The sequence below is a fragment of the Leucoraja erinacea genome, chromosome 21, assembly GCF_028641065.1.
Source record: "Leucoraja erinacea ecotype New England chromosome 21, Leri_hhj_1, whole genome shotgun sequence".
Taxonomy (NCBI): domain Eukaryota; kingdom Metazoa; phylum Chordata; class Chondrichthyes; order Rajiformes; family Rajidae; genus Leucoraja; species Leucoraja erinaceus.
In genome coordinates, this window is record NC_073397.1 from 12,241,735 (window position 1) to 12,255,344 (window position 13,610).

The window sequence follows — 13,610 nt, forward strand, 5'->3', positions numbered from 1 at the left end:
AGCTTTCAATTTATGAATATTTTGTGAAATTTGTTAACTTTGAAGGAAATGGGTGGCATTAACGTGAATTATTGAAAAATCAGTTTTGCCAACGTATGAAATACAATTTTTGCAAAAATAAATATGTAATAGTGATTCCACTATTAAAGAGCCCAGCAACTTTGCTCCATGGTTTCAGCACTGTAACAAGATTATTTTTTCATTTGCTAAAGCTAGATAAAATATGCACTCCATAGAGAGTGTATTGATAGAAATGTATTGACTACAATGTACATGCAAAGTGTTGGAGTAACTATGTGAGTCAGGCAATATCCAAGGAGAATAGGTCAGGATATTATACATGCATTATATGTCTGATATTGCTCAACCCTTATGCTTGAAAATACGATAGGTTCCTACTTGCTCTTGAAATTCAAGCTAATTTAATAGAAATACCTGTGTAGGAAGGAACTGCAGATGCTGGTTTATACACTAAGTGCTGGAGTAACTCAGCGGGTCAGGCAGCATCTTTGGACATGAATCTGAAGAAGGGTTCTGACCCAAAACATCACCTGTTCCTTTTCTCCAGAGATACTACCTGACCCACTGATTTGCTCCAGCACTTGGTGACTATCTTTAATAGAATTACTTTTCCAAGAGGAGTTGGTACTGGTGCTGGAGAGACTTTAGTTCAAAATTCTAGTCTTATATTCTATAGTCACGGAATATATTAAGGGAGAACTACACTTTCAAAGATGCAGACTTAGATGAAAGTCTGAGGCCCACTTTGCCCACATAGATTCAACAAATACTGTGCACGTTCATGGGAATAGTTATCTCCAGCAGCAAGACTTCAATCAACTTCTGTCGACAGGTTATCTGGCCATTGGACTGGATTGTGCTGGTGGTTCTGAAGACATCCCTGGTGCAAGATCATGAGAGTACACGAGCACTATCCTGCACACTAGAGACAATTTACAATTTTACAGAAACCAATTAGCCTACAAACCTGTACGTCTTTGGAGTGTGGAAGGAAACCAGAGCATCCGGAGAAAACCCACGTGGTCACAGGGCGAATGGACAATTCCCGGTTCCCGGTTTTTCAGGCGACTGCCGGCAACTCGACAGTCCCCGGCAGTCCGCTGAAAAATTGCCTAAGTGGGACAGGCCCAGAAGGCAGCAACTCTACCGCTGCACCACCATGCCACCCAATCCTTAACAATTATTGAAATTCTCAAAGTTCTTTGACCTAGGTCTGGACAAGTGTTCTGGATTCCTTACGTGGGTTGATGTCAACTTGAACTTGATAACTATACCTTGAAGTGACTTGGAACATTTTTACTTTATTGAAGGCACTGTACAAGGGAAATAGTTGCTGAGAAAGAGTTGAAAGTTGCTATATAAATGTAACTCTTTTTTATCGAATGAACAATGAGCTATTTTTTTTTCTTTTTACAAAGTGTTTCAAATAGGAACGTGTGGAATAATGAGATTAATAAAGGAAATCTCATCCTTGACAATTCTATTACTAATAAAGTAGAAAGGAATACGTGAGTGAATTATTTATTACAAGTTAGAATTTTTCATAATTTATTTTCTGTACAATAGGCTCAAACTGGTGTACTCACTCAAAGTGCTCAATATAATGACTGTCTCCCAAAATGGGACAAATATTTTTTTGGACAAACAGGCTCAACCTTTGCTTGCAATAAATAAAGTTTACTTAGAAGATCCTTTATGTTTAAGATCCAGCACAAATGTGCAAAAACTAAAATGCAAAATATCCATTCAAATTTGCCACTTTATAACAAAATATATTGGTCATGTGTCCTGAGGTAGTACATACTATGCACTTCTATAGATAAGAGAAAGTGTATGGGCCTTAATCTTTTGGCTATCTGCAGAATTGGGGCAGCCGGTATCGCATCGGTAGAGTTGCTGCCTTACAGAGCTAGGTACCCGGGTTCGATCCTGACTACAGGCGCTGTTTGTATGGAGTTTGTACCTTCCCTGACTGCATGGGGTTTCTCTGGTTAATTGACTTCAGTAAATTGTAAAATAGTGCGTATAGGTTAGTATACGGGGTGATCGCTGGTCGGCGCGGACTCGATGGGCATAAGGGCCTGCTTCTGTGCTCTATCTCTAGTCTAAAGTCTAAAATTAACAGAACAATGAAGAGAAAGGTGAGCTCTTTTAAAAGTGACTCAGGGACATCCATATGCTCAGATGTAGTTGCAACAGAGGGAATCTTTTGAAGTCACGCACAGCTGTTACCTCTTGTGTTCTGCTCCCTGACCAGAGTTAGAACACTCCTGCAAATGTCGAGTGCATCATATACCATTGCCTGGGGGCTCCAAGAATTCATCTCAGACCCCACAAAGGTCTGTGTCACATGGAAAGATAATATTGTTGTATTTGAAACCAGTTGTCACTTGTATCTAAGGCTTTTGTGTACAAGGGTAGCTTTTTTGCAGTAGATGAATGCCACAATGTAATTATTTGAAACCCCACCGCAAAGTGAGTCACACTTGCTTTTTAGTCTCTCCATATTCTAGTGTTCATTAATACGAAAGCATAGAAATCAGAACCGTACAAACAATTGTGACATTTAGCACATTGAAACATATGGTTCAGCAAGGTGGCACAATGGTAGAGTTGCTGCCTTACAGTGCCAGAGACCCAGGTTTGATCTTAACTATGGGTGCTGTCTGTACGGAGTTTGTACGTTCTCCCTGTGACCGTGTAACATTTCTCTGGGATCTCCAGTTTCCTCCCACACTGCAAAGATGTGCAGGTTTGTAGGTTAATTGGCTTCGGTAAAATTGTTGAAAATTTGGCGCTAGTGTGTAGGATAGTGCTAATGTACAGGGATTGCTGGTCACCACAGACTCGGTGGGCCATAGGGACTATTTCCATGCTGCATCTCAAAAGAAATGTAACTATATCTAGATGCAATTAAATTAAAAGATTCCCAGAATCCAGGTTGTGATCTGTCCATCTTAAAATTAGGTGAGGTCCCAAGCAAAAACTAGACGTTATCATTTTGCCTTTCGGAATCAGAGTGAACTATTACATACATTCTATTTCTCTTTTACGTCTTCAAGATCTTTTGCATGTAAATGGCAGACCAGCTGGGCTCTGAAATTGGACTGTTTTCACAGCTTCAACTTGCTCTAGGCATTAATGTTGCAAATCAATTGACAGATTGAGAATCATGTTGTGAAGCAGTTACTTTCATCAGCACATCCCTTTCAAGCCAAAGGTCCTGTATGCTCAGAAAGGAACAATCATGCCCTTACTTCCTTAAATAAGACCATATGCAGACTTTTACTCTCTAAAAGCTGTTCCATTGCATTATTGTACTCGCCAGCATTCCCTCTCAATGCAAAATATACTTCTAATGGTAACTGTTCACAAATCACTGGTTGTTTCAGCAAATAGACTGAGTCTACTGCCATCATTTTATCAATGATTCAATTATACTTTATTTTCACATATACCTAGGTACAGTGAAATGATTTTTTTTTTTGCATAAAACCTGGTAAAATCATGTAGCAAACCTCAGCTGGTGGGCCGAAGGGCCTGTTTCCACGCAGTATCTCTAAACTAAACTAAATTTCCCTTCAACCTCATCTGCTCCAAGACTGACTGAGTGGAAGCAATGATCCATAATATACAGTAGTTAGTTCTGATCACAGGAAAGCCACAGATTAGGAAAGGCTTGGGCAGAAATTTGTACTAGGCCACCTATGTTAAGCATGTGATTTGAATTAGTTATGAGTATTGTACTTTACTGGTTCCATTGAGTTTAGGGTTTAGAGTTTAGAGATACAGTGTGGAATCAGTGCCTTCAGCCCACCGAGTCCACGCCGACTATCGATCACCCGTACATTAGTTCTATGCTGACCCATCCTACACATTAGGGGCAAACCTTGATAAGAACCATTATAAGAAAAGTGAATACAGGTAAATTGTATAAATCATTGAGGGCTGTGTGGTTTGGGTAATAGATAATAGCTCCAGTAAAGAGTCGGAGCAATGACGTTTAATCAACTTGATTTTAATATTGATAAATGTATTGTGATTTTATGTCCTGTAAGGTGTCCTTGGGTGTCCAGAAAGGCACCAGCAAATAAAATGCATTATTATTATTATTATTAATATTTTCTATATCCCTTCAGAATGGATCAATGAATATTTTATAAGAGCAAACAATTTTTTTCTCTCATCTGTAACAAACAAATAAACTTTAACCATATGTTCTTGTATAAATTTCAAATGACGAATCTGCCAATGGGAGTTACTAAACTAATGTATGCGGTGACTAAGGATTGTTCTGGACAAGGAACTCAGTATATTTCTCATTGTTGACCATATTTCAGACTCTTAGTCATGATGATTTCCTCTGTGGTCCCCAGCAAAACCTTACCATGCCAAGTGAAAACTTACCAAGTTAACTTATGTACGAAATTGTCCTGCAGACATCTCATGATGTTTTCTAGGTGATTTCGTTTAGTTTAGTTTAGAGATACAGTGTGGAAACGGGTCCTTCAGCCCACCGTGTCTGTGCCGACCAGCAAACCAGTACACCAGCACTATCCTACACATGAGGGACAATTTAAAATTCTTACTGAACCCAATTAACCTACAAACCTGTACGTCAGAGTATGGGTGGAACCGGAGCATCCGGAGGAAACCCACGCGGTCACTGGGAGAACATACAAACTCTGTACACTGAGCTTGAACACGAGTCTCTGAGGCTGCAAGGCAGCAACTCTACCGCTACGCCACTATGCCGCCCCTGAGGTGGATATTCAGGAATTTTTACAATAGTTGTGCTAGAGCAACATGTACGTTTCACTGTTAAAAATATTTAAATGTAACATCAATAGCGCAAAATTGATTTCTCAGTTTTGATAGACATATTTACAATATCTCTAAACATCTCGATTGATCTCTTTGTGGGCATTTTTGAACTGCAAATTTACAATCATAGAGTAATCAAAAAGAGCTTGAAGAGGTGATGTTGAAATCGTTTACTTTTAGGAAATTTCAGCACATTAAATGTCACAGGCAAGATCAGCATTTATTATCTCGACTCCATTGCACTTGTAAAAATAGTGGAGAACCAACTTCTTGAAAAGTTACAGTTTCACCCATGGTGATATTGGGCCGGCAGTACCAGGCTTCAAAAATAAGGAAGCAATGTACCACCCAACCATTTCCTGGCTGGGTGGTACATGAAAGGACACAAAGTGTTGAAGAAGGGTCTCGATCTGAAACATCACCCACCCATGTTCTGCAGAGATGCTGCCTGACCCGCTGAGTTATGCCCCTGTCCCACTTAGGATACCTGAACGGAAACCTCTGGAGACTTTGCGCCCCACCCAAGGTTTCCGTGTGGTTCCTGGAGGTTGCAGGTGGTTGCCGGAGGTTGCAGGTAGTGGAAGCAGGTAGGGAGACTGACAAAAACCTCCGGGAACTGCACGGAAAACTTGGGTGGGGCGCAAAGTCTCCAGAGGTTTCCGTTCAGGTTTCCTAAGTGGGACAGGGGCATTACTCCAGCACTTTATGTCCTTTTGTGTATAAACCTACATCTGTAGTTCCATGTTTGTACAGGATGGTATATGATGGAGAGGAACCTAAAGACAGTGCTGTCCCATGCATCTCTGTCTGCGATTCCAAATAAAATATTCACTGCCTTTAAATGTACTGGTGCAACATGCCCAACATCCAAATTCGGTTTGTGAAGAGGGATGTGTGGCTAAACTCAACGGAAGTTCCCCTTTATGAAAAAATATGTCAGGTGAAATGTAGAATCTGCAGATGTTGGTTTCACAAAGAAGGACACAAATTGCTGGAGTAACTCAGCGGGTCAGACAACATCCCTGGAGAACATGGATAGGTTGAATTTCGGGTCAGACTCTTCTTCAGCTAAGGCTTGGGACCATTAGTAGAGATTCATGTTGGGACCCTTCTTCAGGTAAAATACAAGTGGAGGTAGAGGTCATGGGTGTGAAATGTCTATTGGATAGCCTGGGCAAGTAACCATAATAGTCACAAAATGCTGGAGTAACTCAAGGGTCAGACTGAAAGGACCTCAACGCCAAACATCACCTATCCCTTTTCTCCAGAGATGCTGCCTGACCCGCTGAGTTACTCCAGCACATTGTGTCTATCTTCGATGTAAAGCAGCATCTGCAGATCCTTCCTGCACAAGTAACCATAATGTTCTTTATTCAGTAGGGTTGGGGTTAGATTTGTGCATGCTATCAAATGATTAAAAAAACATTGTTTTTCTTTCCAGGTGCATGGAAATGTTAGATCTGGTGATCCAACACAATCTGACTGCAAGTATTGAGTGCCCCAACAATTCAGACTTCCAGGACACTCATATCAACAACATCGCAGAAACATCAAATGGCAAAGCAGGTAGGGAAACAAATCCAACAGCTACTATCGGATCACGGAACATATTATCATTACTGGAGAAATGACAGGAAAGTTAATAATTGAAATGTCACAATCCTTTTGAGTAAGCTAACAGAATGCACTGAATTATTTTCATGCCACCTAATCAAAACAATGACACATACTTGTATTTCTGCCAATTCTAAATGCCTATGAATGCATCCTTAGCCATAAACACTCCTTATGGTATCATAAATTGAGATGCATTTGGAAGTAGAATACAATGCATTGGGTGTAACTTACTCCTAGTGCTACTGACTGACAATGATTTTTTATTGAAGATAGACACAAAAAGCTGGAGTAACACAGCGGGACAGGCAGCATCTCTGGAGAGAAGGAATGGGTGACGTTTTGGTTCGAGACCCTTCTTCAGACTGATGCAGTTCTATTTCTAAGAATTTCTATTTCTCAGCACCTTGACTTATTTGATGTTTCCACGTGTGTCTGTGAAAGGGACATCCAGGGCTAAGGACCTGTTTTCATTCTGTATCTCTAAACTAATTAAACTAAACTAAACTAAACTAAACTAAACTGTTTCTGTGCTGTATCCCTAAACTAAACTAAAAATGAAGAGTGCTCGCATAGTGAGTAGTTGAGTCAAGTAGGATATATACATTTAAAGACTGGGCTGAAAAATATTGAGGTGAGAAGTGAATGATGCTGGAGCTGGATGAATCATAACACGTATAGCAATCTGGTGCACATATACTTGGTATGGGCCAATACGGCTGAATGGGCTGTAAGGGTGATGAATCTCCGGAATATATTACCTCGGACGTTGCTGAGTTTGGATCATAGGATGTATTTAAAGAGGAAGCAAACAACTATTTGAACAAGCATGGAATTCAGGCCTATGGGGAACGGGCTAAGAATTGAAGCCTTCGGCTCATCACTCCTGCTCGTATTGAATAGCAGGATAGGCTTAAGGAGCTAAATAGCTTACTCCTGGTCCGATTTCATTCCATTCTTATGTCTGTTACATCCCTTTTTGTTCCCATATGAGCAATACCTTAGCAAAGAAATATTCTGAATTCATAAGATTTGGGATGATAGCGCCAGAGACCTGGGTTTGATCTGACTACAGGGTGTTGTCTGTATGGATTTTGTACTTTCTCCCTGTGACGGTGTGGGTTTTCCCCGGGTGCTTTGGTTTCCTCACACACTTCAAAGATGTCCAGGTTTGTAGGTTAATTGATTGCTGTTAAATTGTAAATTGTCCCTAGTGTGTAGGATAGTGCAATTGTACAGATGCATGCTGGTCGGCGCAGGCTTATGTTGCCAGGACTAGAGGGGTCTGAGCTATAGGGAGAGGTTGAGTAAGCTGGGACTCTATTCCCTGGAGCGCAGGAGGATGAGGGGTGATCTTATAGAGTTGTATAAAATTATGAGAGGAATAGATTGGGTAGATGCACAGTTTCTTGCCCAGAGTAGGTGAATCGAGGACAAGAGGACATAGGTTTAAGGTGAAGGGGAAAAAACTTAATAGGAATCTGACGGGCAATTTTTTCACACAAAGGGTGGTGGGTGTATGGAACAAGCTGCCAGAGGAGGTAGTTGAGTCTGGGACTCCCAACGTTTAAGAAACAGTTAGCCAGTTCCATGGATAGGACAGGTTTGGATGGATAATAAATTATAAAAGGACTGGACAAGCTAGATGCAGGAAAAATATTCCCAATGTTGGGCGAGTCCAGAACCAGGGGCCACACAGTCTTAGAATAAAGGGGAGGTCATTTAAGTCTGAGGTGAGAAAATACGTTTTCACCCAGAGAGTTGTGAATTTATGGAATTCACTGCCACAGAGGGCAGTGGAGGCCAAGTCACTGGATGGATTTAAGAGAGAGTTAGATAGAGCTCTAGGGGCTAGTGCAGTCAAGGGATATGGGGAGAAGGCAGGCACGGGTTATTGATATGGGATGATCAGCCATGATCACAATGAATGGCGGTGCTGGCTCGAAGGGCCGAATGGCCTCCTCCTGCCCCTATTTTCTATATTTCTATGTTTCTATATGGACCAAACGCGGGCAGGTGGGACTAGTGTTGCAGGGACATGTTGGCCGGTGTGGGCAAATTGGGCCGAATGGCCTGTTTCCACACTGTATCACTCTCTGACTATGACTACCTTCTTGAAATGTTCCCCTTCTGCCGCCTGTACTAGAAATATTTATTAATTGAAATCAGAGGCAAAAATAGTATTTGTGTACACGTCACTGGTTGCTGCAGTGTGGTCATAAAGGCCATGTTGTAATGGCTAGCACATGTTCCAAGGTGCCCTCTATCTCTGTGAGAAACTACGTTATTTGCTGTTGCATCCATCCAAAGTCATGTTTACATTGTTGAACTCTGCATGCTACGATTCTATGGCATCCACTAACAGTTGGGTGGATGTGTCCCATGGATTGGTGGTATCTAAAGTTCTGACTACCATAAAGCCACAAACCACTGTGCTCGACAGTAATTAGCCTAGCCCTACCTCTTAAAGTTGGTGGCTATTAATGTTCTCTTTCAACGTTTCAATGCAGTCTACAGTCGATGCAATGTGGCAATTTCTTCACAAGCCTTTGTTTAATTCCACTAGAATTCATTCTTAAATTACTTCTCTCAAGATTAATTCAGTTTTTAATCATATTTCCTGATTCTCTTCACCAAATCCTTTGCAGGGAAACTCTCCCCACCCTGTAGTGATCCAGGCATATTTTGGTAAATATCAGATTATTTTACCCCTAATGCCCTGTCCCACTTAGGTGACTTTTTTAGGTGATTGCAGGAGACGATGCAGTTGCCGCATGTTCGTCACATGTTCGCGGGGGGTCGCCGGGGAGTCGCCTTCATGGTCGGGAGGAGTTCCCGCATTCTGAGAACTAGTCGCGGCCTCATTATGGACTAGAATGAAGCCGCCATGGGGAATAGCGAGAATTCTCGTGCTGTAGGTGGGTTGCCAGGAGGTCCTAGTGGGTTGCCAGGTGGTCCTAGTGGGTTGCCAGGAGGTTCTCCTACATTCTCGTAGGTTGTGGCCGGTGCTGACCAGTAAATTTCATTGGCTCATTGGGGGAAAAAAAACGTAAGCAGTAGGTTTCAGAACCAAGGATAACCGATTGGTAATGTTAATGTCCGCTGAGCTTCACAGCCGTGTATCTCTGGCTTCTTAAAGGTTGTCTCCACTCCTTCTCCTCCCTCTCTCCCCCTTCTCCCCCCACTTGCCCTGTCCCCCGCCTGCATAACGGGCTGGTGAAGGAAGCGATGTGTTTGTGTGTGTGTGTGTGTGTGTTCCACTTTGACAGTCGCCGTACCAGTTGCCGGTTTTTCAGGCGACTACCGGCATCTTGACAGTCGCCTGAAAAATCGCCTAAGTGGAACGGGCCCATAAGGCACACATATTAATATGCTTATAACCTGCGCTTCCAGGGATAGTGGCAGAGGCAGATAAAATTGCAGTATTCCAAAGGAAGCATTTGAATTCAAAAGAATAAATCCTTTTAAGGATAAAAGTTTGCAGGATTTGCCAGGATATGGCGAGGTGGTGGGAATAGCAGGGTTCAAGTTGAAGTTTATTGGTGTACGTATAAGTACAGCGAGGCACAGATACAATGGACGCAGCCCAGACCATCACACAAACCAACCTCCCTTCCATTGATTCCATCTACACTTCACACTGCCTCGGAAAGGCCACCAGCATAATCAAGGACCAGTCTCACCCTGGTCCCTCCTGTCTTCTCCCCTCTCCCATCTGGCAAGCGGTATGGAAGTGTGAAAACGCATACTTCCAGATTGAGGAACAGTTTCTTCCCAGCTGTTATCAGGCAAAATTGAACCATGCTATCAACAACTAGCGAGCGGTCCTGAACTACCATCTACCTCATTGGAGACCCTTGGACCGTCTTCAATCAGACTTTACTGGACTTTGTTTTGATCTAAACATTATTCTGTTTATCATGTATCTGTACACTGTGGAGAACTTGATTGTAATCATGTCTAGTCTTTCCACTGACTGGAATATATGCAACAAAAAGCTTTACACTGTACCTCGGTACACTTGGCAATAAACTAAACTAAACTAAACTAAACTAAAAATTATTCATAAATGCTAAAAGTGAGACTGACGGTAGCAGTGAAAAAATGGCAAGGCCTGGATGGTGGGGATCGATGAGGATAGATGTCGTCTTCTTGAGGCAGCGCCTCGCGTAGATGCTTTAGAGGAAGCGGAGGGCAGCGCCCAAGATGTACGGGGCTGAGCCCGTGACTCTCTGCTGCCTCTTGCGTTCCTGTGCTTTGGAACTGCTGTACCAAGCCATGATGCAACCAGTCAGGGTACCACAGTACATCTGTAAAACGTTTGTTAGAGTATTCAGAAACATACCATCATCTCTTTAAAATTCTAAGAAAGTAGAGGTGCTGCTGAGATATCTACGTGATAGCATCTATGTGCTGGGTCCAGAAGAGGTCATCCAAGATGTTTAGCGCCTAGTTTAACGCCTGGGAATTTGAAGCTGCTAACTTTCTCCACCGCTTTCCCACCAATAAAACTGGTGTGTGGTATTCCACCTTCCCCTTTCTGAAGTCAGCAATCAGCTCCTTGGTTTTGTTGATGTTAAGTGAGAGGTTGTTGTTGTGGCACCACTCAATCATGTATTCTATCTCTCCCTTGTACACTGACTCAACACTTTCAGTGATTCAGCCAACCAAGTGGTGTCATTGATGAATTTATAGATAGCATTGGAGCTGTGCTCAGCCACACTGTCACGGGTGTAAAGAGAGTTGTACAGGGGGTTAAGCACGCAACCCTAAGGTGCACCTGTGAGGGGGAGATGCTGTTAATGATCATAGAGTGTCATAGAATCATACAGCATGGAAACAGGCCCTTCGGCCCAACTTGCCCATGCCAACCAAGCTGCCCATCTACACAAATCCCACCGTCCCACGTTTGGCTCATATCCCTCTGAACTTTTCCTATCCATGTGCCTGTCCAAATATTTTCACTGCCAAACTGTCAAACATTCACTGCCTTTAAAATACTGCCTTTAATTCTACATCCAAAATCAGTTTGTGAGAAAGGATTTGTGGCTGGCTCTAATACACATTCCCCTTTGTGAAACAATACGTCAGGTAGAATACGAGTGTGGTTTGTAAAGTGTTGCAACTTGCAACCCAGTGCATTTACCGCAAATAACTATCTATTCAGTAAGTTCAACGACTCATACCTTGAACATATCATTCCTGACACATTAGCTCCTGAATCCTCATTGTGTGACAATCCACCACAAGCTCAAACGCCTGACCACGGCATCATTTACAAAAGTGGAAGCACAGCTTGCCAATCCCAAAGAGGAAAATTGGCTCCAAAAAACCATCAGACATGACATTTCAACCTTTTCACCCTTTGGAGAGAAAAACACATGCTAAAGAACTGAATTCATAATAAAATTCATTCACAAATCGTGACACTACAAAACTGTGGTGTGGAGAATTTATTCAGCAAGAGACCTAAGACTTCAGGCGTGCCAAAGTCAGGAAAATAGTTTTGCCAAGCTGAATTGAATCTTTGCTCCTGCTGGTATTTACAACATTTGCAACAACTGTGTAGGTAAATATGTAGAGAGAGACGCAAAGTGCTGGAGCAGCTCAGCTGGCCAGGCAGCATCTCTGGAGAAAAGGAATGGAGCGCTACAGTGCCACTAGCAGTGGAGTTGCTGCCACACAGCGCCAGAGTCCCGGGTTCGATCCTGTCTACGGGTGCTGTCTGTACAGAGTTTGTACATTCTCCCTGTGACCGCGTGGGTTTTCTCCGGTGCTCCGGTTTCCTCCCACACGCAAAAGATGTATAGATTTGTAGGTGTTGGCTTCTGTAAATTATAAATTGTCCCTAATAAATTATAAATTGTCCCTAATGGTCAGCACGGATTCAGTGGGCTAAAGGGCCTGTTTCCGCGCTGTATCTCTAAAGTCTAAAGTAAAAAGACTTTGCGCCCCACCCAAGGTTTCCGTGCAGTTCCCGGAGGTTGCAGGTGGTTGCCGGAGGTTGCAGGTAGTGGAAGCAGGTAGGGAGACTGACAAAAACCTCCGGGAACCATATGGAAACCTTGGGTGGGGCGCAAAGTCTCCAGAGGTTTCCATTCAGGTTTCCTAAGTGGTACAGGGGCATAAGGGTGATGTTTTGGGTCAGAACCTTTCTTCAGACTGAAAGTAGGGGGGGGGGGGGGGGGGGGGGGGGGGGGGGGGGGGGGGGGGGGGGGGGGGGGGGGGGTGGGGGGGGGGGGGGGGGGGGGGGGGGGGGGGGGGGGGGGGGGGGGATGTGGGAAAGTGTACATTCCTTGGCTTAATTGTTTTCACTATTTGTTCAGCTCAATTTTTTATGATATGTATGATATGATATGTTTTTAAGTTGTGGAAATGTAAATGTTTGTGATACACCCCATCACTTAACATTTGTAGTGCTTAGATTTTAAAATTGGGGGTAGGAGCACATGAGAGTGAATGCACTGTTTGAAATCTGGAGTACACATTAGCTAGTAATTTCCAATGGGTGACACAACATATATAAAGATAATATAAGCATTGGATTACATGCACTATTGTCTTGTTTTTATGCTCAGTTTTTTTTCTTTTTACACTGTTGCAGAATTTTATGCATCATTTATATATAATGTATGTTATGCGTTTGAGTTTATGTGCTTGTGATGCTGCTACAAGCAAGATTTTTGTTACATCTGTACCTTACCAGAATTGTCTATGATGATCAATTCAACCTGACTTGAAAAGCAGATTAGTGGGACAAATTGGATAGTGTTTTCAATGAGGCGGTGCAGGATCAATGGGCGGAATGGCCTTCCTTGTTGCAAGGTTCCATAAAATATTGCAGCTACTCTTTGGCAGGCAATGAAGGATACACTCCCCCTCCCCCTCCCCTTCCCCCCTCAGTGTCTTGGTCAATACTTGTCCTAAACACATCACTGAAGCAAATTATCGTGTTACTATCACACGACCGTCTGCGAAAGTTTTCAATGTGCAATTGGCAGCTGGCATTAGTAACTAATTGGCTCTAATACATTATTGTGTGTGTAGGGAGGAACTGCAGATGCTGGTTTATACCAAAGATAGACACAAAATGCTGGAGTAACTCAGTGGGACAGGCAGCATCTCTGGAGAAAAGGAATAGCTAACGTTTC

General features: G+C 42.7%; 1 protein-coding gene across 6 annotated transcripts in view; it reads left to right on the forward strand.

The window, feature by feature from the left end:
• Positions 1 to 13,610, forward strand: part of LOC129707254 (eyes absent homolog 1-like) — a 207,803-nt gene that overhangs the window by 69,666 nt on the left and 124,527 nt on the right. For all 6 annotated transcript variants that reach the window (XM_055652151.1, XM_055652150.1, XM_055652153.1 and 3 more), the window contains exon 2: positions 6,287 to 6,411. In XM_055652151.1, the coding sequence (XP_055508126.1) occupies positions 6,291 to 6,411 (121 nt within the window). In that variant the 5' untranslated portion in view covers positions 6,287 to 6,290. The remainder of the gene's footprint in view (positions 1 to 6,286; positions 6,412 to 13,610) is intronic.